The sequence below is a fragment of the Rhinatrema bivittatum genome, chromosome 2 (genome assembly GCF_901001135.1).
Source record: "Rhinatrema bivittatum chromosome 2, aRhiBiv1.1, whole genome shotgun sequence".
In the NCBI taxonomy this organism is placed as follows: Eukaryota; Metazoa; Chordata; class Amphibia; order Gymnophiona; family Rhinatrematidae; genus Rhinatrema; species Rhinatrema bivittatum.
The window spans coordinates 374,681,413-374,708,966 of record NC_042616.1 but is presented as its reverse complement, the minus strand read 5'-3'; the positions used below and the strand labels follow the sequence as shown (position 1 = coordinate 374,708,966).

The 27,554-nt window shown below is 45.6% G+C and overlaps 1 protein-coding gene across 1 annotated transcript in view; it reads right to left on the bottom strand.

Annotated features, from left to right (window-relative positions):
* The window catches only part of LOC115083294 (dynein heavy chain 5, axonemal-like), a 1,259,434-nt gene that overhangs the window by 631,920 nt on the left and 599,960 nt on the right, over nucleotides 1-27,554 (bottom strand). The window contains exon 44 of the mRNA XM_029587102.1: nucleotides 18,977-19,183. Within this exon, the coding sequence (XP_029442962.1) occupies nucleotides 18,977-19,183 (207 nt within the window). The remainder of the gene's footprint in view (nucleotides 1-18,976; nucleotides 19,184-27,554) is intronic.

The window sequence follows — 27,554 nt, the reverse complement described above, 5'->3', positions numbered from 1 at the left end:
ATATGGAACCTAACATCGTGTAACTACTGCAAGGGTTATTTTTCCCTATATGCAACACCTTGCACTTGTCCACATTAACTTTCATCTGCCATTTGGATGCCCAATCTTGCAAGGCTCTCGTGTAATGTATCACAATCTGCTTGTGATTTAACTACTCTGAATAATTTTGTCTTATCCACAAATTTGATAACCTCGATCATCGTATTCCTTTCCAGATCATTTATAAATATATTGAAAAGCACCGGTCCAAATACAGATCCCTGAGGCACTCTACTGTTTAACCTTTTCCACTGAGAAAATTGACCATTTAATCCTACTGTTTCCTGTCTTTTAACTAGTTTGTAATCCATGAAAGGATATTGCCTCCTATCCCATGACATTTTAGTTTTCTTAAAAGCCTCTCATGAGGGACTTTATCAAATGCCTTCTGAAAATTCAAATACACTACATCTAATGGTTCACCTTTATCCACATGTTATTAACCCCTTCAAAAAAATGAATCAGATTTGTTAGGGAAGACTTCCCTTGGGTAAATCTATGTTGACTGTGCTCCATTAAACCATGTCTTTCTATATGCTCTACGATTTTGATCTTTAGAATAGTTTCAACTATTTTTCCCAGCACTGAAGACAGGCTCATTGGTCTATAGTTTCCCGGATCACTCCTGGAACCCTTTTAAAATATTGAGGTTACATTGGCCACTCTCCAATCTTCAGGTACAATAGATAATTTTAATGATAGTTTACAAATTTTAACTAATAGATCAGAAATTTCATTTTTTAGTTCCTTCAGTACCCTAGGATGCATACCATCTGGTCCAGGTGATTTGCTACTCGTTAGTCAATCTGGCCTACTACACCTTCCAGGTTCAGTGATTTGGTTCAGTTCATCTGACTCATCACCCTTGAAAACCATCTCAGGAACTGGTATCTCCCCAACATCCTCATTAGTAAACACAGAAGCAAAGAATTCAATTAGTCTTTCCACAGTGGCCTTATCTTCCCTAAGAGCCCCTTTAACCCCTCTTTCGTCTAACAGTCTAACTGACTCCCTCACAGGTTTCTTGCTTCAGATATATTTTAAAAAGTTTTTATTATGAGTTTTTGCCTCTTCGGCCAACTTCATTTCAAATTATCTCTTCGCCTGTCTTATCAATGTTTTACACTTAACTTGACAATGTTTATGCTTTATCATATTTACTTCAGATGGATCCTTCTTCCAATTTTTGAAAGATTGTTTTTGGCTAAAATAGCCTCTTTCACCTCACCTTTGAACCATGCCGGTAATCATTTTGCCTTCCTTCCACCTTTCTTAATGCGTGGAATACATCTTGACTGCATATCTAGGATTGTATTTTTAAACAATGCTCATACCTGTTGAACACTTCTAACCTTTGCAGCTCCACCTTTCAGTTTTTTTCTATTTTCTTCATTTTATCAAAGTTTCCCTTTTGAAACTTTAGTGTTAGAGCTGTAGATTTACTTATTGTTCCCCTTCCAGTTATTAGTTTAAATTTGATCATATTAAGAAGGTTAGAACATAAGAAATTGACATACTGGGTCAGACCAAGGGTCCATCAAGCCCAGCATCCTGTTTCCAACAGACGCCATACCAGGCCACAAGAACCTGGCAATTACCCAAACACCAAGAAGATCCCATGTTACTGGTGTGATTAAAAGCAGTGGCTGTTCCCTAAGTCAACTTGATTAATAGCAGTTAATGGACTTCTCCTCCAAGAACTTATCCAAATCTTTTTTGAACCCAGCTACACTAACTGCACTAACCACATTCTCTGGCAACAAATTACAGAGCTTAATTGTGCGTTGAGTGAAAAAAAATTTTCTCCGCTTAGTTTTAAATGTGCTACTTGCTAACTTCATAGAATGCCCCCTAGTCCTTCTATTATCCGAAAGTGTAACTGATTCACATCTACTCGTTCAAGATCTCCCATGATCTCAAAGACCTCTATCATATCCCCCCATCAGCTGTCTCTTCTCCAAGCTGAACAGCCCTAACCTCTTCAGCCTTTCCTCATAGGGGAGCTGTTCCATCCCCTTTATCATTTTGGTTGCCCTTCTCTCTACCTTCTCCAGTATTCAAGGTGCAGTCTCACCATGGAGCGATACAGAGGCATGACATTTTCCGTTTTTTTAACCATTCCTTCCTAATAATTCCTAACATTCTGTTTGCTTTTCTGACGAGCTGACGATTTTAAAGTATTATCCACTATGATGCCTAGATCTTTTTCCTGGGTAGTAGTTCCTAAAATTGAACCTAACATTGTGTAACTTCAGCAAGGCTTATTTTTTCCTATATGCAACACCTTGCACTTGTCCACATTAAATTAAATTAAATTATGATCACTATTGCCAAGTGGCCCCACCACCATTACCTCTCTCACCAAATCATGCATTCCACTAACAATTAAATCTAAAATAGCTCTTTCTCTTGTTGGTTCCTGAACCAATTGCTCCATGAAGCAGTCATTTATTACATCCAGGAACTTTAAGTCTCTAGCAAGTCCTGATGTTACATTTACCCAGTATCTCCCACTGCCAAATTGGTTAGCTTCCCTGATTTCTCTTAGCATTTCATCATCTGTCTGACCATTTTGTCCTGGTGCATGGTAGTATACTCCTATCACTATACTTTTACCAAACACACATGGGATTTCTGTCCATATAACCAACTAAACCTAAAAAAATTTATAAATAACACCACCAAAGACTGCTTTTACAAACTTCAAGTCCTCAAAAAGCTAAAACCTCTCCTACATTTCAGCGACTTCCGCCTAGTTCTACAATCCATCATCCTAACAAAACTCGACTACTGCAATTCCATCCTGCTCGGTCTCCCCGCTAACACTATCAAACCCCTACAGATGGTTCAAAACGCATCTGCCAGAATCCTCACAAACACTAAGAAAAGAGATCATATCACCCCTAATCTCTGCAGTTTACACTGGCTACCCATCAAATACAGAATTCTGTTCAAAACACTCACCATCATCTACAAAGCAATACACAATATCGCCCCCATCACACTACAGACACAACTGCGAGCACACACATCATCCAGACCCATCAGAAGCGCATACAAAGGCTCGCTGTATGCACCTCCAGCAAAATCACTATAAAGAAAGAGAGCACTATCAACAGCAGGTCCCCACCAATGGAACACGCTTCCACCAGACCTACGCCTTGAACCAAGCCTACCGGAATTCAAAAAAAGACTAAAGGCTTGGCTCTTCAGACAAGCGTTCCCAGACTCTTAAAGTAACCAAACCTTCCCACCTCCTTCCACTACCCACCTCTCCCCCACCTTTTGCCCTTCTGCCCTCAGTCAAATCACTGTCAAGCTCTTCAACCCCAGACTATTTTCAGCCAAAAAAAAAAAAAAATATATATATATATATATATATATATATATAAATTCTATCAATGCATCTATCATTATAATCTCTCCAAGACTCACGGTTGTAAACATTATCTGTATAGTTGGGGTCTCATAGCCTACTGCTTCATGCTCCTGTCTATCGAATCCACTGGCGTTAATTGCCTTGTTAATAGCTTAACTGTTTAATACAAATAAGCCTTTGTAACTGTTTAATGTAATTAAGCCTTGTTTAACTGTTTAATGTTAATCGTAACTAGCTGTTCAATGTATTTAAGCCGTAATTAAGCCGTATTTAACTGTTTAATGTAAAAAGCCCCGGCCAATCAAGCCCCGGGCGAGTTGCCGTTATTTGTAAACCGGATTGATTTGTATCTCATACAGGAATTTCGGTATAGAAAAATTAAAAATAAATAAATAAATAAATAGATAAATATAGATTCTACTGAGCATTTAGTCTCTTGTATGATCTTTATCCTGTTGGACTCTTTACCCTCCCGGACATAAAGTGCCACACCCCCACCAAGTTGATCCTCCTTATGATTATGATTTAATTTGTACCCTGATATAGCACTGTCCCATTGGTTATCCCACTAGGCCTCTGTGATGTCAATTATGTCAATCTTATCATTTACTGCTATACACTCTAACTCTCCCATCTTACTTCTTAGACTTCTGGCATTAGCATACAGCCATTTCATGGTCCAGGTTGAAATCATTCTCCAGGGATGTACATGCTCAAAAGGAGAAAATAACTTTCAAACAAAAATCAATATAGTCCATTAGCTGAAGCTGGGTATTTGCTGGCAACCTATAAATGCCATCCCTGATCGCTCTCCGATACCATGATAAGCCTGTCGAGGATCCTGTGATCCCACAGCATCATCCCACAGCATCTTCCAGTAAGAGGTCAATTATATAACATTGTAACTAGGAGGTCAGGTTTTTTTTTTTTTTTTTTTTTTTAAGGATTAAGTGCCTAACCTTTGGAATTAGGCCCCTATATTGGCCCTTTTGAAAATATACTAAGGCTGAGTCCCTTAGTTTAGGCTCCTAGTTTTACCAGGCTTATAAATTTAGGGTTCTAAAAAGTGGATGGCTATGGAGGCAGAGTTACGTGCTTATCAGATATTTAGTATTAGGAGGTCCACATTCAGTAAGACAGGAAATGGACCAGCTATATGGTCATATAACTTGTCCTGTAAATTCAGCAGGATAAACGTCCCACTGAATATACTTGCTTAAAGTTATCCAGCTATATGTAGCTGGATAACTTAAAAACCTAATCGGCTATGTTTGAACATAGCCATTCAGGTTTTTAAGTTACCTAGTCTTGTGTGGCCAGATCATTTGCTACTTATCTAGATATCTTCAAAAGATATCTAATGGCCCAATTTCCTCCCTCCCCCCTACCAAATAGCACAGATGCCCTATTAGGCCTTGCATCCGCTCATCCCAGATCTTCTCCTAATTACCAAAAATGTCCCTGGATCGCTGCTGGTCATACTTCCCCCCACAAGCCCTTCCTCAGATTACAATTTATTGCATTCGTCAGGCCCTCCCATCCGCACCCTGTAATGTAAATCAACTCCTTGTTGCACCTGCCCCCTCCCGGGACCCTCCCCCAACCCCCTGAAGCCTAAAAATCCCTGCTGGGATCAAGGTCTGCTCTTCCCCATTCCACAGCTTCAGTCCAAAATTCACTGGAAGCGTAAACTACACACACTAGTTGGGTACCTACATAACGCAGTGGCCAGAATCCTCACCAACTCCCGCAGAACAGATCATATTACGCCAATCCTCAGAGATCTCCATTGGCTCCCGATCCCCTCCAGAATACTCCATAAGACCCTCACAATTATCCACAAAACGCTTCACAATCAGAATATTCATTGGCTCAATGACTCCCTGTACTACCACACTCCCTACAGACCAACCAGAGCTGCCAATAAAGGATCTATGTCTATACCCTTTCTCAAACTCACTCACCACATCTCCACTAAAGATAGCACCTTTTCCATAGAGGGACCTACATTATGGAACTCTATGCCTACAGAACTACACCAAGAACACTGTACAATAAACCTTTAAAAAAAACTAAAAACTTGTCTATTTAAACAGGCATTTACATAACAATACCCCCAGCCTCACTCCCCCATTAGCATCCTCTTATTTCCCCCCCTCCAAAAAACCTAGGACTCTAATCTATTTAACGTTCATTTAATTTTTTAGAATATAGTTTCTATATAGAATCCTGTAAATAGTTTTTCTTCAATCTTCTATCTAATCGCCCTATTCAAGGCCGATGTACCCTTTCTCTTCCTCTACTCTCCCATCTTGTTCCTTCTCCACCCTGTTACATGTAACTTTATTTATTTTTCACTTTCTAAATTGTTTATTAACCCCGTTATCTGTAAACCAATGTGATATACAAATGAATGTCGGTATATAAAAGTTTACCAGGTGCGAACAAAAGTACTCTGGATTTTATAAGATACGTGCGTAGCCGCATGTATCTTCTAAAATCCGGGGTCGGCGCACGCAAGGGGGTGCACATTTGTGCAACTTGCGCGCGCCGAGCCCTGCGTGCGCTGCCCGTTCCCTCTGAGGCCGCTCCAAAATCAGAGCGGCCTTGGAGGGATCTTTCCTTCCACCCCCCCCGCACCTTCCCCTCCTCTTCCCCTACCTAACTCACCATCCCGGCTCTATCTAGACCCCCCCTACCTTTATCAGAAAAGTTACTACTGCCTCCGGGCAGGCACCGACACAGGCCGTGGTGTCGGGGCATTCGGCCACGCCCCCAGACCGCCCACACGCCCCCAAACATGACCCCGATCCAAAACCACACCCCTTGGCCACGCCCCCCGGCCACCCCTTTTTGCAAGCCCCGGGACTTACGCGGGTCCCGGGGCTTAGGCTCGGTGCGAGCAGGGGAGGGTTTAAAAGGGTTACATGCGTACCTTATGTGCGTAACCCTTTTAAAATCCAGCCCTATGTGCGTAAATCCAGGAGGATTTACACGTGTAGGGGGGTTATGCACGCTGGGCCTATTTTCAAAAGGCCCGTCAGTGCACGTAAAGCCCCAGGACGCGCGTATGTCCCGAGGCTTTTCTGAATGGGTGAGCTGGGGGCAGTCCGGGAGCAGTCCGGGTGCGGGGCAGATGGCTCAGTGGTGTGGTGTGGCGGTCCGGGGGCATGGATGGGCGGTCCGGGGCGGTCCGGGAGGCATGGCCGAGGACTCCGGCACAGTGGACGGGGGATCGCATGCCGGCACAGCACTCGGCCAGTGCGCGCAAGTTACGCCTGTAGTAACTTTTAAAACAAAGGTACGGGGGGGGGGGGGGGGTTCGGGCTGGGGGGAGGGACAAGTAGGGGAAGGGAGGGAAAGGTGGGGGGGAAGGAAAGTTCCCTCCGAGGCCGCTCCAATTTCGGAGTGGCCTCGGAGGTAACGGGGAAAGCCAGCACACAAATGTACCTCGCGCACGTACCTTTTAAAATCTGCCCCTCTGTGTCTTTCCTGAACAAGTCTAAATTCTGTCATGGGTTTGGTTGTCACCGCCTCTGCTGGTAGGTTATTCCATGAGAAATATTTTCTCATGTTTCCTATGAACCTTCCTTAATGCAGCTTCTGATTATGACCCCTTGTCCTTGAATGTTCTATTCTATGGAAAATTTCACCATCCCTTACTTTTTAGAAACCAGTCAAATATTTTTCCAACATATCCCATCTGTTCCCTCTTTCCTCCAGCAAGTACATTTTCCGAGTCTTAACCCATTTTTTTTATAGGTTTATGTTGTGCAGGTCTTATATCATTTTAAGAGCCCTTTCCTGAACTGCTTTCATTTTCTCAAAATCTTCACAAAGTATGGCTTTTGATGTTATTGTATCAGTACAATCAGAAGCCAAATTCTCACTCCAAAGTCAAAAATATAAAAAGCTTACTTTTACCTGTTCTATTGCATTGGTCTTCCTGACACCATGCTTTGTTTACTTCAGCTCTCCAAAATTCCACTGCCTTTATATTGTGCTCCTTGTTATTTTCATGAAAGTTCATGCAATATTCACATTTTAACTTTTATCTCTAAGGGTTAAATTTTATCTGGGCTGAGCACGAGCAATGCATATTTTAAAAGCCACAAATTATGCGTATATGTACATGGGTATGAGTAAAAGAAAAAGGGCAGAGTTAGGGTTTGTTGGGGGCATTCCGGGGCTAGCTCAAAAGTTACGCATGTAAATTCCATATTTTAATTCTGGCGGACATAATGTATGCTGGCTTGTTAGCCACATATATTTACTGCTTTTCCTGATGACGTATAAGCTTTTAGAAATCTCTTTTGAGGCCTAAGACGAGGCAAGTAGTCTGGGTGAACTGGGGATTGCAGGCTAAATAACCAAAAGGGTTTTGATTAGAGATGTGAATCGGAACCGGAATTATTTTTCATCAGGCCCGATCGCGGTTTTGTTTATCGGCTGCGCCCGAGCCGATAAACAAAAAACCCACCCGGCCCTTTAAAACTAATACCTTAGCTTCCCCCACCCTCCCGACCCCCCAAAAAACTTTTTACAGGTACCTGGTGGTCCAGTGGGGGTCCCTGGAGCGATCTCCCACTCCCGGGCCGTCGGCTGCCACTAATCAAAATGGCGCCAATGGCCCTTTGCCCTTACCATGTGACAGGGTATCCGTGTCATTGGCCGGACCCTGTCACATGGTAGGAGCACTGGATGGCACCGGTAGCCCCTGTGACATAGTAAGGGCAAAGGCTATCGGTGCCATTTTGATTACTGGCAGCTGATGGCCCGAGTGCAGGAGATCGCTCCCGGACCCCCGCTGGACCACCAGGGGCTTTTGGCAAGTCTTGGGGGACCCTCCTGCCCAACTTATAAAAAGACAGCAATTCACCACCAATTCATGTCCAATTGAGAAAACACAACAAATAAAATGAGGTACTTTATGTGCCTACATGCTAGTTAAATATCTCACCACAAATTACAAATATGGAGACAGAAACTTGAATGAAAACCCAAAAAAAGACACTTTGCATGCAGAGCAAACCTGGAGTAATGGAAACAGAAATATAGCACTAACAAAGTCCCAGGATCTACAATAATACACACAAAGTAATCCATACAAAGTTACACCTGCATTATGACATGCACGCAAATGGAACAACCCTACCTATAAAAAGGCAACACTACAAATATTAAACCAGGCCCTAAACACCAGCAGATGGAGATGGAGTAAAGCTGACATCACAGTATATATACTCCTTCAGTGACATCAGCTCGCCAGTATTCTCCATCTCCAGCAGATGGTGGACTTGCATCTCCCTACTGGGGATTGATTTAAGCTTTTGAAGGAGAAAGAAGGAAATTTAATTTGCCTCGCTCTCCTATGGTGATACCAAATGATCCCTCCCCCAGTTGAGAATCCTGAGGTGATCTCCGTGGACCCTCAGATGAGTGCCTTGGTCCGGTAGCTGTTTTTTTTTCAGCCGGCATGAACTTAGCTGTTGAAACAGCTGAAAGGCAGTGGGTGCAGGACGTCAAGTGCGGTGGTGACGGTATATGTCCTCTTCCCCCACAGCCAGAGACTGGCTTTGTACTCAGCCGGCTGAGCTCGGGTAAAGTTTAAAAAAAAAACCCAGAACAGAGAAGGAGGGTTTTTTGTAGGTCTCCTCCTTCCTCCAGTCTCTGTGCTCAGCGCTCTGATCTGACATTTGATTCCACCTCCGGAGAAGCTTAAGGGATGTGGGCAGCCTGGTGGGTTGAGAAGCCCTTTTGGGCTAGGCCCCACTCTTAAGCTTTTCTCTGTGTGCTGCGTGGTAGGCCACGGCGGCATTTTCACACGTTTTCCTGCGCATTAGGCTGCCCTCTTCAGAACCATCAGTTCATGTGAGTCCGTCCAGCTGTGCATCCAGTTGTGTGCCCAGTTTTTGGACGCTTAGTTGGATGCTTGTTTGAGCATCCAGTTGGTAGCAGCATCTAACTTAGGGACGTGTTTTCCTGTAAGCACAATTTGGGCCGCATTGAGGGCATTCAGCTTTTGGGCACTCATCGAGGCACAGGGTTGTTTGCTTAAATTTTGGATGCCTAATTTTTACAGCACGAATTCAGCTGGACACACATCTTTCAGTCGCCTATTAAGCATACTGTCAGACTGATGGCACCTATAGCTAAGAAACCTAAATGCCTTACCCTTTGTGCTGCTTGTCATATTCGGGCATCTCAGCCTGGCCTTCCCTCTAACTTGTGCCTGTGCTGCTTGGAGGCTGAGGGAGAATTGCCTTCGTCTGATTTTACTAAGTACGGTTCTTCCCTGCCTGATGGAGCCCTGGGTAAAGACATGTCAGACGCAGTTCCCTGACCTTGGAACTCCCTTAACTGGTTCGTCAGTGGGAGAAAATAGTTCAGTGGGCACAGGACAGGAACCTCCTGGTTTTGGCATGGATCCCTCTGCCTTTTCTTGGGTGGAATTTTTTCAAGGATTGCAATCCTTTCTTTAAGCACAATCCTCGACCCCGACCAATCTTGCTAGGTCAGAGTTGCATGTGGTGAACTCCCGCACGCCTGGTGCTGCAGTTAAGTGTCGAAGGACTCCTAGATCAACACCCACTCTTCCCGATAGGGAGCTGGATGGCACAGATGATAAGGCTGATCCTTACTCCCTGGAGGCTGGAGAAGTTCGACTGGGATTGGAACCATATGGACTATGTTACAGTTCTTTCATAGAGATGAGATACCGGCTCTTATTTCCCAGACATTAAAGATGCTTGGAGTCCCTGGGGCTGAATCCATGTCTGAGCCAAAGAAAAATCCAATTTTGGATTTTTTTGCGTCAAGCCTCTTGTTTTTTCCCTATTATAGAAGCCATTCAAGAATTGATTGATCTTGAGTGGTGTGCTCCGGAGGCTAATTTCAAAGGGGAATGAGTCTTGGAAAGTCTGTATCCCCCTGGATCCAGTAGTGAGAGAGCGTTTGCATTTTCTGAAAGTGCTTGTGTGTGCCATCTCAAAAATGGACGACTATCCCCATAGAGGGAGGAGAGGCCTTGAAGGATGCGCATGATAGAAGGATTGAGGCCATCCTTAAGCAAGCATTTGAAGCAGTGTCAATGACTTTCCAGATAGCTTCTTATTGTTCCCTGGTGGCTCCTTCCTGTTTACTTCTCTCTCAGGAGGTCGATGATTCTGGTGTGCATTCCAGGGCAGTAATGGTGCTAGCAGCTGCCATTTTTTGCAGAAGCAAGCTATGATTTGGTCTGCTCCTCAGCCAGAGGAATGGCTTTGATAATAGCAGTCAGGCATCAGTTATGGCTGAGAAATTGGTCGGCCAATGCAACCTCCCAAGGCTAACCTTATGAAGTTGCCCTTTAAAGGCTCTTGTTTGGGAGCAAGTTGGAGAAAATGGCAATAAGTGGAGCGAGTCCCTGGTTCCTCAGTTACCAGAGGATAAGAAGCAGACGCCATGCTCCTTTAGCATGAGAGGTCATGCTAGGGGATCCAAGTGTTTTCGATCCTACAGAGGAGCGGCCTTTCAGAGGACTTGACCTTTTCGTAGATCTCAGTTCTTTCATTCCAGTCAACTCAGACGGGGTGAAGGCTCAGGTACTAGAGCCCACTGAGCCTCCCAATGAAAGTGATCCAACCCACCCCCAAAAACAGGAGATAGCAAATGTTGCTTACCCTTAACAGGTGTTCTCACAGGACAGCAGGATGTTAGTCCTCACATATGGGTGACATCATCAGGATGGAGCCCAATCACAGAAAACTTCTGTCAAAGTTTCCAGAACTTTGACTGGCCCCTACTGGGCATGCCCAGCATGGCACTAACCCTGCAGCCAGCAGGGGTCCCCCTTCAGTCTTATTTGATAGCTACAAGCAGTGCCGAAAAATAAAACAACAAAATGTTACGAACCCAACACCGCGGGGCGGCGGGAGGGTTTCATGAGGACTAACATCCTGCTGTCCTGTGAGAACACCTGTTACAGGACTTGCTTTCTCACAGGACAAGCAGGATGGTAGTCCTCACATATGAGTGAGTACCGAGCTGAGGATGTCCGAACATGCACCAAATGTACCCAACAGCGTGCAACAGGCACAACAACTGGGGTGGAATTTGGTAGAGGACATCCTGAACCCCACCGGGCAGGCGGAAGGGTGTTGGTACGTCACGTTGGAAATAGGTTACGCAGGACAGATTGGCCGAAGATGGAATCTTGTCTTCCGGCTTTGTCCAAGCAATAGTGGGCTGCAAAAGTGTGGAGAGAGCTTCAGGTGGCAGCCCTGCAAATGTCAGGAAGTGGCACTGATCGTAGGTGTGCTACTGATGTCGCCATGGCCCTCACAGAGTGTGCTTTAACACGGTATTGGAAAGGAATGCCTGCTTGCTGATAGCAAAAAGATATGCAGTCCGCCAACCAGGAGGAGAGAGTCTGCTTACCCACAGGTTGCCCTAATTTGTTGGGATGGAAAGAGACGAATAACTGAGTGCTCTTCCTGTGGGGAACTGTTCGGTCTAGGTAGAACGCTAGAGCCCGTTTACAGTCGAGAATATGCGGAGCCTGTTCCCCTGGGTTGGAGTGGGACCTGGGAAAGAAGGTAGGTAGTATGATGGATTGATTAATGTGAAACTCCGAAACTACCTTAGGCAAAAACTTAGGGTGAGTGCAGAGTACCGCCCGGTCCTGCAGGAGCTTAGTGTAAGGCGGATAGGTAATTAGGGCCTGTAACTCACTAACCCTGCGAGCTGAAGTGATAGCCAAAAGGAAAATCACTTTCCATGTGAGATATTTTAGGTCACAGGAGTGAAGAGGTTTGAATGGTGGTTTTATGAGCCGCCCGAGAACCAGATTAAGGTCCCAGGAAGGGGCCAGAGGACATAAAGGTGGCTTGATATGGAGCAAGCCTTTCAGAAAACGTGTTATGAGGGGGTTGTACCGATATAGGGACATCCCCGACACCTTTATGGAAGGCAGTTACCGCACTGACATGCATTCTGATGGAAGAGGTCTTTAGACCTGATTCCGATAAATGCCAGAGATAGTCCAAAAACCTTGGGATTGGACAGGAAAAGGGATCAAGGGACTGCGAGGTGCACCATGATGTGTACCTTTTCCATTTATAGGAATAAGATTTTCTTGTGGAAGGCTTTCGTGAAGCAATGAGGACACGAGAAACCGAATCTGAAAGGTTAAGTGGTTGAAGAATTGACCTTTCAACATCTATGCCGTCAGGGACAAGGCCTGAAGATTGGGATGGCGTAGACATCCATCGTTCTGAGTGATCAGAAGCATGTGCGTTCCCAAGGGAATGTGCCTCCAGATGGAGAGATCCTGGAGTATGGGAAATCACACTTGGCATGGCCACTGAGGTGCTATCATGATCATGGTTCCCTTGTCCTGACGGAGCTTGACGAGAGTCTTCGAGAGAAGAGGAAGTGGAGGGAATGCATAAAGCAGACCGGCTGCCCACGAGAGGGAGAATGCATCTCTGGGCTGAAAGTGCTTGCTCCGAATGAGGGAGCAGTAATTGTCCACTTTGTGGTTCTGAGGGGACACAAAGAGGTCTATTTGGGAACGACCCCATTGCTGGAAGAGAGAGGTCGCTACAGAGGGATTGAGAGACCACTCGTGCGGTTGGAAGACACGATTCAGTTTGTCTGCCAAGACATTGTGCACTCTCGGCAAACAGGTGGCCCTGAGGTACATCGAGTGGGAGAGCGCTTCCGCCCAAATCTGCGCAGCTTCCTGACACAGAAGGAAAGAGCCTGTGCCTCCCTGCTTGTTGTTGTACCACATGGCCACCTGGTTGTCCGTCTGAATCAGAATGACGTGATTTGATAGGTGATCCTGAAAAGCTCTGAGAGCATATTGCATTGCTTGAAGCTCCAGGAAATGTATCTGGTGTTTGGCTTCCTCTGGAGTCCAAAATCCTTGTGACTGTATATCGTTCACATGAGCTCCCCAGCCGAGGTTGGAAGCGTCAGTGGTGAAAATGAGTTGAGGATCTGGCAGGTGAAAAGGCAGTCCCTGGAGGAGATAGTTCTGATCTTTCCACCAGGCGAGAGACAGACGGAGTGCATCGGTGATGTGGACAATGGTTGACAGAGGCTGAGTCGCTTGAATCCATTGTGACCTCAGAGTCCAATGCATGACTCTCATGGCCAGGCAGGCCATTGGTGTGAGATGGACTGAGGACGCCATGTGTCCGAGAAGGACAAGGAATTGCCGAGCTGTTGCTGTATACTGAGACTGCAACTGATGAGCGAGGGATACGAGGGTTTGTACTCGTTGTTGAGATAGAAAGGCTTTTGCCTGTAAGGTGTCCAAGTCTGCCCCAATGAACGATAAGGTTTGAGATGGGACTAAATAGGATTTCTGGTAATTGACGAGAAATCCTAGAGAAATTAGAGTGTGTAGGGTCAAATCCAGGGACGATCGAGCGGCTTGCTGGGTTGGGGCCCTGATTAACCAGTCATCTAGATAGGGGTAGACGTGAACACCTTCTTTCCTGAGAAAGGCTGCGACAACCACAAGACATTTGGTAAAGACTCGTGGTGCCGATGCTAGGCCGAATGGAAGCACCTGGTATTGATAGTACTTTGGGCCTACTAAAAACCTGAGGTACTTGCGATGAGCTGGAGCTATCGCAATGTGGGTGTACGCGTCCTGGAGGTCCAGAGAGCAGAGCCAGTCTCGTCTTTGTAGAAGAGGTAGAAGCGAGCCCAAGGTTACCATCTTGAACTTTTCCCGCTGGAGGTACTTGTTGAGGGCACATAGGTCCAGAATTGGACAAAGCCCCCCGGATTTTTTGGGGATCAAAAAGTACCGGGAATAGAACCCTAGGCCTTTTTGTGAAAGAGGAATGGGTTCTATTGCCCTTAACTGGAGAAGAAGGGAAACCTCCTGCTCCAGAAGGACAGAGTGGTCGGTTACTTTCCACACTTATAGAGGTGGTGATTCCGGTGGAAGAGCAAGAAAGTTCAGGTGGTAACCTTGAGCAATGATTGCTAGCACCCATTGGTCGGTTGTGATTGATTGCCACATGCCGTGAAAGTGGCACAATCGACCTCCCACTGGTATGCCTGGCAGAGGAATCAGGCTGCTGCTCTCCAAGGGAAAGTAAAAAACATGAAACAGGCCCTGGCTGGGGAGCTGCTTGTGGCTTTTGCTTCTGGGGCTGGTGAGGCTGAGATTTTTGATAAGGCCTCGTAACTCGGGACTTTGTTGGTGGAGGATAGTACTTCCTTGGGCGGAAGAATGACTTCTTAGAGTCCTTCTTGAAGGGCTGTCTAGAAGGGAAGTCAGAAGGTATCGATGAGAGCTGTTTGAGGGTCTCATGATGGTCCTTTAATTCAGCCACTATTTGCTGAATCTGTTCACCGAAAAGCTTATCTCCTATACAGGGCAGGCCAGAGAGCCTGTCTTGTACTTCTGGGCGAAGGTCAGAAGACTTGAGCCAGGCCCAGCGCCTTGCCGAAATGGCAGTTGCAGACACGCTAGTGGAGGTGTCGAAAATATCGTAAGCTGTTCTTATCTCATGCTTTCCTGCCTCAAACCCCTTGTTGACAAGGATTTGAAGATGATCTTGGAATTGGTCAGGGAGGATTTCAGAGAAGTCCTGTATTTGCTTGAAAATGACCCTGTTGTATTGGGTCATGTACAGCTGGTAGGAAGCAATCCTGGAGATGAGCATGGCCCCTTGGAACCCTCGTCGACCAATATTGTCTAGGAACTTGTGTTCCTTGACAGGAGTGGTAGAGGAGTGAGGCTTCATCCTTTTTGCTTTCTTTGAGCTGATTCTACCACAACTGAGTGGTGGTCAAGCTGAGATTTTTGAAAGCCAGGGGCTGACTGTAAAAGATAGGTAGTGTCAGCCTTTTTGTGTACTGGGGCAATGGATCCAGGATTTTCCCAGTTCTTTTTGAGGAGGTCAAGAAGAACTTGATGAATGGGAATAGAAGTGATCACTTTAGGGGCATCCAGAAACTGGAGAAGCTCCATCATCTGGTGCCTATCATCTTGCTCCGTCTGAAGCTGAAAAGGGACCAATTCCGACATTTCCTTCACAAAATTAATGAAAGAAAGGTCCTCTGGAGGAGAACGCTTTCTACTTTCAATAGGAGAGGGAGGTGAAGGTAAGTCATCGGTGTCTGTGGAAGTATCATCACCCCAGGAGTCATCAGGGTCAGCAGACTGACCTGTAGGATGAGAAGGGGGTTGGATACCCGAAGGGCCCGGCTGAGGCTCCGAGAAAATCGAAGGAATCACCGGAGGCACCGTGGACTCCTTGGGGGGCATCGGTGCTGGCATCGAAGGCATCGATGGCGCCAATGTGCGTATCACCCCCGATGAATGAATCAGTGGCGAGGGACGACATGGCATCGATGGCTGAGGCAGTACTCCTGAAGGAGGAATGTGGAACGGTGTTTCTCCTCCCGATGAAGTTGTCATCGGGGAGCGCACCGGAGCCATCGGGGACCCGGGAATCACCGGTGGAAGGGCAGTCATGAGCGCCTCCATCCGGGATAGCAGCGGTGCCAGCGCTGCTGGAATTGGGTCGGTGACCAGTTCCACTCTCGGTGCCGGTGTCGGTGCCGGAGGAACCTGGAGTCGTTGCATCGCCTTGTCGATGGCCTCCTGGACCAGATCAGGTGAGGGTGGCCTCGATGTCCCGGTCGCAGGAGTGGTAGGTGCTGTTCCTGGATGGGGCTTCTTCGATGGTGGCTCGGACGGTGGCGTGGTCGATGATTTCGCTCCCTCGACAGTCCGAGACTTATGATGCCGATGGCGATGTTTCTCCCTACGATCCCCTCGATCTTGAGGAGGAGAAACGGGAGTCGATGGCCGTGAAGACGTCGATGGCGGGCGGTCACCGGACGGTTGTCGATGCTGGTGCGACTTCGACGGTGCTGGTTCCGATGACGTCGATGCGATGGATGGCGTCGGGGTGTGAGCACAGAAAAGGAGTCCCATCTTCTCCATTCTGGCTTTGCGACCTTTTGGTGTCATGAGGGCACATTTGGTGCAAGTCAGGACATCATGCTCATGGCCTAAACACATTACACAGACTCCATGAGGGTCTGTGATAGACATGGTGCGAGTGCTGTTCGGGCACCGTCGAAACCCCAACGCCATGGCCATAGAAAAATTGAGCCACGGTACGGTCGACGGCCAGTAGGCCGCGAGGGCCAAACTCGATGGTAATTGACGAAAAACGGTGAAAAACTTACCGGAGTACCGCGGCCTGAGAAAAGTTAGAGGAGGGACCCCTGTGGGGCAATCTAATTTTAATTAACTCCGTGAGGAAAATTCCTGTCAGGAATCTCTTCAGAGCTCCTAAACCGCGAGGCTACTGCTGCGCGGAGAAAAGAAAACTGAAGGGGGACCCCTGCTGGCTGCAGGGTTAGTGCCATGCTGGGCATGCCCAGTAGGGGCCAGTCAAAGTTCTGGAAACTTTGACAGAAGTTTTCCGTGATTGAGCTCCATCCTGATGATGTAACCCATATGTGAGGACTACCATCTTGCTTGTCCTGTGAGAAAGGGGATCACCCCTCTCTCTCTTTTATCAGAGGTGGGTCACAATCAATTCAGACCAGTGAGTCTTGGAGGAGATACGAGATGGATATGCGCTGGGGTTTCTCAGTATTCCTCGGGATGTGTTCATAGTGTCTCCTTGCCGCTCCCTGCAGTAGAGGCAGGCAGTGGAGTGTAGATTGTCAAGGATCCTCAGTCTGAGGGTTATGGTTCCAGTGCCCACATGCAAAGAAAATATGGGCTAATATTCCATTTATTTCATTGTGCCCAAGAAGGAGGGCTCTTTTAGTCTCATTCTGGATCTCAAAGGGGTCAACCATCATTTGCGAGTGACTCATTTTCACATGGAAACCTTATGCTCAGTGATAATGACTATGCAGTTGGGGGAGTTTTTGACCTTGTTGGATCTGCCCAAGGAAAATCTGTATATTCCCAACTGGCTAGAGCACTGTTTTCTGCAATTCATGGTTTTGGTCCCAAAAAACAAAGTGGAAGCCGATCCAAGATGGCTGTGTAGTAGAAAAACAAAGGACTTTTATTGGAACTTGCCCGACTCTGACCAAGTTTCGCTCACATAGGACCTGCCTCAGGGGCTACTGTATGAATGGACTCTTGAATAAACAGGCTTCAGTGCAAAATCACCATAGTGTACTCATAAAGATTCTTAATGCTGTTCTTTCAGTCAATCCTGCGGATATGCCTTTATCAAGATTTAAAAAAAAGAGACCACTAGTCGTGCTAAGTGACCATATTCAGATTGTACGATGCCGCGTGTACAATCAAAATTAAAAAAACTTCATCAGAATTTGATCAAACCATGTGTACAATCGAAATTAAAAACTTCATCAGAATCCTATCAAACTCTGTAACCTTTAAGCACTGCAATGTGGATATTCTACTGTGGTGATTGCCACCTTGCTTCGAACAATAAAGTTCTCCACTTCCTTAGCCTATGTGCGGGTTTGGTGAGTGTTTGAGGCTTGGTGTGAAGATTGAGGGGTTCTTCCTCATTCAGTTAAGATCCCACTCATTTTGGAATTTTTGCAGGATGGATTGAATAAAGGGTTGGCCCTTAATTCCTGCTCTTGCCTGTTTCAGAGGTCAGTTGAATGATGGTCCCTTGATGGCTTATCCAGATGTGACCCGTTTCTTGAAAGGAGTGAAATATCTTCGTTCTCCCTTGCGGTTGCCAGTGTCCTTGTGGAGTCTTAATCTGGTTTTGGATTTTTTAGCAGGCCCTACGTTTAGACCAATGTGTAACCTTTCCTTTTCATTGTTGACCTTGAAAACAGTGTTTCTTGTGGCGATTTGCTCTCCACTTAGAATATTCGAGCTGCAGGCCTTGTCTTGCTGGGAGCCGTTCCTTCAGGTTACTCCAAGATGCGATGTGGTCCTCCTTACATACGTTTTCCAGGTGGTATTGCCTGGATGTGTAGGTCCGGAAGGATGCAGCCTTTGAACATGTGGTTTTAACTGGACCTTGGGCAGCCTCCTGCCCTATTCAGGAGTAGCTTGGGTGCATTCCACTGGTTCTGGATTCATTTATCTGGATACTAAGAAATGAAAAATTACTACTTACCTGATAATTTCTTTTTTTTTTTAGAACAGACAGATGAATCTAGCTTCCCACCCTTGGCTGCCGAATGATTGTGCTGTTGTCCTCCTGCATAGTTATGTGTTCAAGGGTTACTGGTAAGTGTTAATCCAGTCCCTAGACTAGTGTTAATACATTCTTTGTCTGAGCTCAGTGTTTCCTGTTGGCTGAGTACTAGAATGGTTATCTATTATCAATCAAGTTTGTGTAGGTCTGTCCACAGTTGGCTTTTGTAGAGAATATTGTCAAGCTGATGATACTGCAGGGGTATATATACTGTGATATCAGCTTTGCTCCGTCTCCATCTGCTGGTAGAGGTTCTAGATTCATCTGTCCATTCGAAAGAAAAGGAAATTATCAGGTAAGTAGTAATTTCTCATTCTTCTGGTTCCTAGGTATATTGATTCATAAAGTAAAGTGCACTTTCTCACAAACAGAAAAAATATGCTACCTGGTCTCCCCACTCATTAATCACAGGCATGTTGATGTCATCAATAAAGACTGTCATTTTCTTTCCTGCTGGGGGGCCATATGTGGTACCCATTCTTTTATCAATGTAGCTTTCGATGCTCCTTTGGAACATGTTTGGCAGGGTTGCAGAAGAGAAGTTTAAAGCCTTAGTCACATGCAGTTCTGGATCATATTTGCTGGAATAACCCTAAAAATAAAAAAATATGTCTATCAGTGAACAGATCTAATAGCAAATATGACATGATGAGCAGAGCACTGTAACTAAAGCCGACTGGCTTGCAGATGTTATATCCCCTTCTTTCTGGTCATTGTATTTATATCTAAATAGGAGATGTATAACAAATATCTAAAAATTTAGAAAGAATGCAGGACAATTTGCAAATTTCCAGCTGAGTCCTTTTGTAAATCCATGTTATATGATATTTTATTTATTTATTTATTTATTTATTTATGAACTTTTAATATACCAATATTCGTGAGACACATCATACCGGTTCACAATAAACTCATGGAGAAAAGGAAATAGAAATTACAAATAACCGGGAAAGGGGAAGGGGAGCAGAGGAGGAAAAGGGAGAGAGGGGGGGTAGGGAGAAAGCTAGAGCCTGAGGGGCGTGAAAAACAAGAGTAGGAGAGAGAGGAGAAAAGTGGATAGGAACTGAAATAACAGTCTTAACAATATTCTTAGTGGAATAACAGCATTAACAAAATCCTTACATTTTCATAGATTGCATAATTAAACTTTTCTTGGAGGGAGGTGTGGCAGGACGTAGAGTGGCGATGTGGCAGGGGCAGGGGGGTTAGGTTTGGTTAGAGTCAGGGTAGGCCTGCAGGAAGAGCCATGTTTTGATGCCTTTTTTGAAGTTGAGTAGGGAGGGTTCGAGGCGGAGAGAGGTGGGGAGAGGTGGGGAGTGAGTTCCATAGGGTGGATCCTGCTATGGTAAATGCTCTATCTCTGGTGGAGGAGAGATGCACAGTTTTGAGCGGTGGGGTGTGGAGGGTGCCAGCTAAGGTGGCTCTGGATGGGCGATTGGATGTACGGAAGCGTGGCATTTCCTTGAGCCAGGCGGGGTTGTTGCTATAGAGTACATTGTGAAGAACGGTGAGGGTTTTGTATTTTATGCGGAAGGAGATGGGGAGCCAATGCAAATCCTTTAGGACTGGGGTGATATGTTCTCTTTTTCGGGTGTCAGTGATTATTCTTGCCATGGAATTTTGCAGGATTTGTAAGGGTTTGATGGTAGAGTGTGGGAGGCCTATGAGGAGGGAGTTGCAGTAGTCTAGTTTCGATAGAATGGTGGACTTCAAAACTAGACGGAAATCTTTGGCGTGGAGGATGGGTTTTATTTTTTTGAGAATTTGTAGTTTAAAGAATCTCCTTTTTAGAAGTGATTTGATGTGGGGTTTAAAGTTGAGGTGTTGGTCTAATGTTACACCTAGATCTCTTACGGATGGTACCAGGGGGAGGGAGTGTGGCAGGGGGGAGTGGGAGGGGGTGGGGACGTTGGATGAGGTTTGAGATGTGAGTTCAGGATTGTTAGATATGAGGAGAGTTTCTGTTTTGGTTGTGTTGAGTGTGAGCTGGAGGTTGGTTAAGAGGACGTTGATGGAGGCTAAGCAGGAGTCCCAGAATTGCAGAGTGTCTTTGATGGTTTTTTGAATGGGGATGAAGATCTGCACATCATCCGCATACAGGAAGAAATTGAGCCCGAGGTACGAGAGTAGGTGGCAGAGGGGGAGGAGATAGATATTGAAAAGGGTGGAGGATAGAGAGGAGCCTTGTGGGACACCTTGCATGAAGGGGATGGGTGGGGATTGAGAATGGTTAATTTTAACTAGGTATTCTCTGTGGGTGAGGAATGATGTGAACCAAGAGAGTACTGTGCCTGATATGCCTATCTCTGACAACCGGGATAGGAGGATTTGGTGGTTGACAATATCGAAGGCCGCAGAGATATCTAGGAGGGCGAGTAGATAGGAGTTTCCTTGGTCCAGGCCTATGTGAACTGTATTAGTGATAGCTAGCAGGAGGTTTTCAGTATTACGACCTTTCCGGAAGCCAAATTTGGAGGGATGCAGGATGCTATGGTCTTCCAGATAATCGGAGAGTTGGGTATTGACTACTTTTTCGAGGATTTTGGATACAAAAGGCAAGTTGGATATGGGCCGATAGTTGGAGGGGTCATTAGCATCTAAGGTAGGTTTTTTAAGGAGGGGCTTGACGATAGCAAGTTTAAGAGGGTCTGGGACTTTGCCAGAAGTAATCTATGCAATCTATATCTTTCACTAATAGAGGATAACTTAAAAACATGCATGCTCACCCATATACACATAGGGGCAGATTTTTAAAAAATACGCGAGCGTGTACTTTTGTTCGCGCAGCAGTCGCGAACAAAAGGGATTTTATAAGATACGCTCGTAGCCGCGCGTATCTTATAAAATCCGGGGTCAGCGCGCGCAAGGGGGTGCACATTTGTGCAACCTGCGCACACCGAGCCCAGCGCGCACTGCCTGTTCCCTCCGAGGCCGCTCCGATTTCGGAGCGGCCTCGGAGGGAACTTTTCTTCACCCTCCCCCCACCTTCCCCTCCCTTCCCCTCCCTAACCCACCCCCCCCCAGCCCTATCTAAACCCCCCCCTTACCTTTGTCGGCAAAGTTACGCCTGCTGAAAGAAGCGTAACTTTGCGCGCGTCGCTGGCAGCCCCGCTCCGTCCTCCGGTCCTGGGGGCTGGTCCGGAGGCCTCGACCATGCCCCCGGGCCGGCGCCACGCCCCCGGGCCCGCCCCCAAAACACCACGGCACGCCCCCGAAATGCCGCGTCGTTTCGGGGACGCCCCCGGACACGCCCCCCTGCCCCTTTTCGAAAGCCCCGGGACTTACGCGCGTCCCGGGGCTTTAGGCGCGCTGGCGCACGCGGCCCTTATAAAATCTGCCCCATAATATACTGATGCATACAAAACTGCAGCATTTTATAACCTTCACATATACATTGTATGCAGGTTATAAAATACATGTAAATGTACCAATGAACATGCATGTGCATATAAAAAATGTGCAAATACATTTTTCCACTTAATCTGGATAAATTCCAAGTTATTATTATTATTTAAATCCTTTCTATACCGACATTCGTTTGCACATCACATCGGTTTACAGTGAAACAGACAGTTTAACAAGATTTTAGTAACAGAGTAGGAAAAAATAAGGAAATTACATTGTAACAAATTAACATTTCAGGGTAGATAAGTAACAGGTACAGGTACAGGATAAGGTACAGTTACAGGTGTAGGTACAACATTTAAGGGTAGATTAGTTACAGGTACAGAGTGCAAGACAAATAACAGAGTGATATTTTGTATATATAGTGTCTGAACATGAGGGAAACTAACATGGGAGAGAACTTTGTATAAGGATTTTTAAATTATGAGGCCTGGGTTTGGGTGCTTGATAGTTTGATTGGGAGGGAGCTATGGAAAGGCCATTGTGAATAGCCAGGTCTTCAATTTTTTTTTTAAGTTGTGAGTGTTGGGTTCTAGACTTAAATCTGGAGGCATAGAGTTCCAGATGGTGGGGCCGGCAAGTGAGAAGGTTCGTTCTCTGGTGGAGTTGTAGTGTGTTAGTTTGGGAGATGGTATGGGTATGGTTCTGTTATTGGCGGATCTGGTGGGTCTTTTTGGCGTTTGGAAATGGAGTGATACGTTTAGCCAGTGAATGTTCTGAGTGTGTAGGGTCTTATGTATTATGGTTAAACTCTTGAAAAGGATTCTGAAGTGGATTGGGAGACAGTGGAGGTCTTTTAGGATGGGAGTAATATGATCATTTCTACGTGTGTTTGTGAGGACTCCAGTGGCATTTTGTAGCATTTGGAGGGGTTTGAGAGTTGAGGCAGGGAAACCTAGAAGTAGGGTGTTGCAGTAGTCTATCTTAGAGAAAGTTATTGCCTGAAGGACGGTTCTGAAGTCGTTTTGGTGAAGGAGGAGTCTTAGTTTTTTTAGAATGTGTAGTTTATAGTAACAATCTTTTATGGTGGTGTTTATGAATTTTTTTAGGTTCAGTTGGCTGTCTAAGATGACGCCTAGGTCTCTTATGTCTTGTGATATCGGGTGTTTGGGGTGGAGGGAGTTGATGTCGGTTAGGGTCTTTTCAATTAGTTTATGACATATTATTAGGAGTTCAGTTTTGGAGGTGTTAAGGGCAAGATTCAGTTGTTTGATAGCTGATAGATGGGTTTCCCATAATTGGAGGGATTTGGGAATGGATTCCATGATGGGTATATGAAGTGTGTGAGTCCTAGGCCGGATAGAAGTTTGCATATGGGCAGCATATAGATATTGAAGAGTGAAGATAATGAGGATCCTTGTGGTACACCATGGGTAATTTTGATAGGTTCGGATTCATGGTTGCCTATTTTGATCTTGTATTGTCTGTTTTCTAGATAGGATTGGAACCAGGGTAGGGCAGTGTCTGTTATGCCAATTTCGCTGAGTCTGTTGATAAGAATTTTATGACTGATGGTGTCAAATGCTGCTGAGAGATCGAGCATTGCTAGGTTATAGGATTGGCCCTTGTCTATTCCTTTGAGAATGGTGTCGGTGAGGGAGATTAATAGTGTTTCTGTGCTGAAGAATTTGTGAAAGCCAAATTGCGATTGGTATAGGATTTAGTGCTTTTCTAGATGTTCAGTTAGTTGGGTGTTAACAACTTTTTCAAGTAGTTTAGCTATGATAGGGAGAATTGAGATAGGTCTGAAATTGGCTGGTTCGGCGGGGTTTAGATTTGTTTTTTTTAAGATGGGTTTGACCATGGCTTGTTTAATTGCACCAGGGACCTTTCCTTGTGTTAGGGATATGTTGATGTCAGATAAGGGTTTGGCTACAATGTTTGGTAGTTTTTAGGATTTTAATTGGGATTGCACCAGAGGGGTGTGTTGCTGGATTTATGTTTTTTATTATTTTTTTCTATTTCTGAGGATGAAGTGGTTTCGAAGGCATCAAGGATGGCATCAGGGTTCTTTGGAAGGATGATTTTGTTTGTGTTGGTTGGTGGAAACATAGCTATTAGGTTTGTGATTTTATCATTGAAGAAGTGGGCGAGGTCGTTGCATTTGGTTTTGGATTCTTTGTTGGGGGAAGTTTTGGTAAGGTCGGCTACAAATGAGAATAGGGATTTGGCGTTGAATTAGAAATCATGAATTTTTTTGCTGTAGAAGTTGCATTTGGCTTTAAGAATGGTGGTTCTATACTTGTCTAAAGTGAATTTGTATGTGGCTAGTAGGGTGGGGGTGGGGTTTAAACGCCATTTCTTTTCTAGGTTCCTTAGGCCACGTTTTCGTTTTTTTAGTTCAGTGGTGTACCAGGGTTCTTTGTTTTTATGTGATGGGTTTACTTCTTTGGTAATTAGTGGACAGTGTTTGTTAGCTATGTTGCTTGTGATGTTATTCCAGGTTCTGAGGGCAGAGTCAGTGTCAGTAACATCTAGTTCGTCTAGGGCGTCTGGAAGGGATTCGGCTAGGTCGTCTTTGTGACAGGCTTTTCTGAATTGTATTGTGAAGATGTGATTGAGGGGAGAGATGGGTGTGTTTGTGGCGAGGTTTGCTTTGAATGTTGAGTGGTCGGACCATGGGACAGGAGTACAGGAAGGTGATTCTGAGTGTTGTAAAAATGAATTAATGAAAATTAGGTCAAGGGAGTGTCTGGCTTTGTGTGTGGGGGAGTTTATGATTTGTTTGAAACTCATAGCGTTAAGGGTGTTCAGTAGGGCTTTACAGTTGGTGGTTAGGAGGATAGAGTCAATGTGTAGGTTGAAGTCACCTAAGATAATAGTAAGGATGTCCATGCTGATGGTTTCGGTGATAAATTCAATAAAAGGAGGTATTTCTGTCTAGGAGTCCTGGAGGGGCGGGGGGGGGGGGGGAGTATACAAGACAGATTTGGAGGTGGATGGATTTGAAAAAGCCTATTTCAAATCGTGGTGGGGTGTGAATGGATTGCTTGACAATTTTGAGTTCTTTCTTTGTTGCTAGCAGTAGACCACCTCCTTTTTTGTTGATTCTCGGGATGGAGATGATGTCATAGAGATGGGTTGGGAGTTGGTTTATGAGAACTATGTCCGTTTGTTTGAACCATGTCTCGGTGATGGCGCATATGTCTGGTTTGTGGTCTATTAGGATGTCGTTTAGGATTGGGATCTTTTTTACTAGGGATTGGGCATTGAATAACATTAGGGAGAAGGCTGTGAGGCCTAGTAGCTGGGTCAGAGGTGATGTCATGATTGGGATGAGTAATCTTGGGTGAGTGGTGGGATATTGATAATGGGTTTTCTAAGGTAGTGAGGTTGTCTTTTGATCTTTGGTATGAGGTGTACTTCCATGTTTGAGTGGGGAGTGCTGTTGCTGTGTGTGGGGTTATGTAGGGAAGTGGTAAAAAAAAAGGGTGGAAGCTTGGATTGGTGGCAGCACTGGGAAGTACAGCTGTGTTGGGAATTAGTTTTGTTTTTTTTTTAATGTGCTTTGGTGAGGTTTCACAGAAAGGGTTGCAGCTGAGAGGGGATGCAGTCTGATTTGGTTGGGGGGGATTAGAGGGGGTTTTCGGAGGAGGGTGGCTGTGGCGGAGTGGTGGAGGGAAGTGGATGAGGAGGCTTTGGGGAGGAGGAGAAAAAGTTGTTGCTTACAGTTTTTAGTCTTTTGGTTGCTGGATGGAGCTGAGGTAGGGAGTTTGGCTTAAGTTCGGCTTCCTGATTGGTCGTTTGGGTATAAAGATTGATGGGTGCAGCTCTAAGGGGGAAGCACGAAAGGGTGCAGCAAGGGGCAGATCCCTTTGGTTGCACACCTTTGGCACACAACGAATGGCGCCTGCAGCCCATGCTGGTTTTTACATTTCATTTTGGCGACGCTGATGACGTGGACAGCTGGGCGGATCTTGGCCGAGAAGGGGACATCGAGCTGAGGTACCTTAGGGCCGTAGGATGGTGGCGTAGGTCGCGTGAGGCTCCTTGACCCCGGCGGGTTGGCGCCGATCATGTGGAACTTTCGGCGTCGGGGCAGGTGAAAGGGTGAAGATGTGGACTGTGCTGGTTTTTAAATCTCCTTTCGGCGCTCTTCTGGATAAGTACCGATTTATCTAGCTAAGTGGCAGCATAGCAGCTACTTAGCCAGATAAGTCTTAATGGCTACTTATCCAGCTAAGGGCCAGATTCATTAAAGCTTTTCTCCCATATTGTGTCTATGGAAAAAACCCTTATAAGTGAATTTTAAAAGCCTAGTGCATGCTAAAACCAGGAGATATATGAGTATGTCCAGCTAGCACACGCCACACGGATTTTAAAAGGGCCCATGTACGCTCACAATTAAGAAAGCCCAAAAAAGGGGCGGGGTGTGAATGTGGTTTAGGCGGTGCAAGGGCAGGGTATGGTTGTTATGGGACTTTAACATGAAATGTATGCGTAAGTATTTATGTGCACCAGCACGCGCCAGTGTCCCCTGCCATGTAACTTTACTACTGCCTTGAATGGCGTGTAAGTAATAAAATAGAAAAATCAAGGCTAGTCAGCAGGGTTTTAAGGGTCGGGGCTAACAGGAGGAGACTATTAACAGGAGGAGACTATTAAAACTAGGGAGGTTGGGAAGACCTATCCCTTGCCTGGATAAACTGGGAATGAACTGGTGAAAATGGCAATGGCATGGACGAGTGACCCTTTTAAAATCCCCCCTCTTGTGGTGGAAGAGGGATTTGCACGCGTATGTGAGGGAATTTTATAACAGACACGCATCCAGCCCATAACCAGTTTCACCAGTTCATCCAACAGATTGCCCAGTCTAGAGCTAGGTCCTCCAAACCCTCCTGGTTCTTTAGCCTGCACTTTCCCCAGTTAAGACAAACCCCCTCAAATACGTCATAGATGCCTTGAAATAGTTTTAGAAAGTCCTCCTCTATAACAGAAGTAACTTTGCACTGAAATATACCTGGGCGCTTGCCCAGGCATGTGGTTACTTGCACGCATATCTCTTGGGTCCTGCCCTGGAACGCCCATGCCCCACTCACATTCAGACCCTTTTTTTCCCGATGCACACATGTGGGCATCTCATAAAATCAGGTGAACATGCGCATGTGCTAGATGTGCAGACATCTCCTGATTTTAGAACACGCCCAGCTTTTAAAATTAATCTTTATTTGTGTAACTCCCAGATATCATTAAAGTATTGCAGTTCCAAGGGATTCAGACAAACTTTTAAGTCCTCTTGATACCTGTGTTGCTTGCCTGAGAGGTATTCATAGTACTGTGGATTGTGATACCTGTGTTGCTTGCCTGAGAGGTATTCATAGTACTGTGGATTATGCTGCCTAGGTTTGGGTTGGAGTGCTCCTTTGGGGCCCCATCTATAGATGACAAACAACAGGATGCATGGAGGCAGGTGTGTTGGGTCTGAAATCCATATACTGTTTTCACAATAATCCTGCTTTGACTCGCATCTCTCTTACTTTTTCAAGCATCCCCAACAAGGAATACACATTTGAGAGATAAAGATGAGTAAATCAAAGGTTGTGGAGCCCTGTTTATGT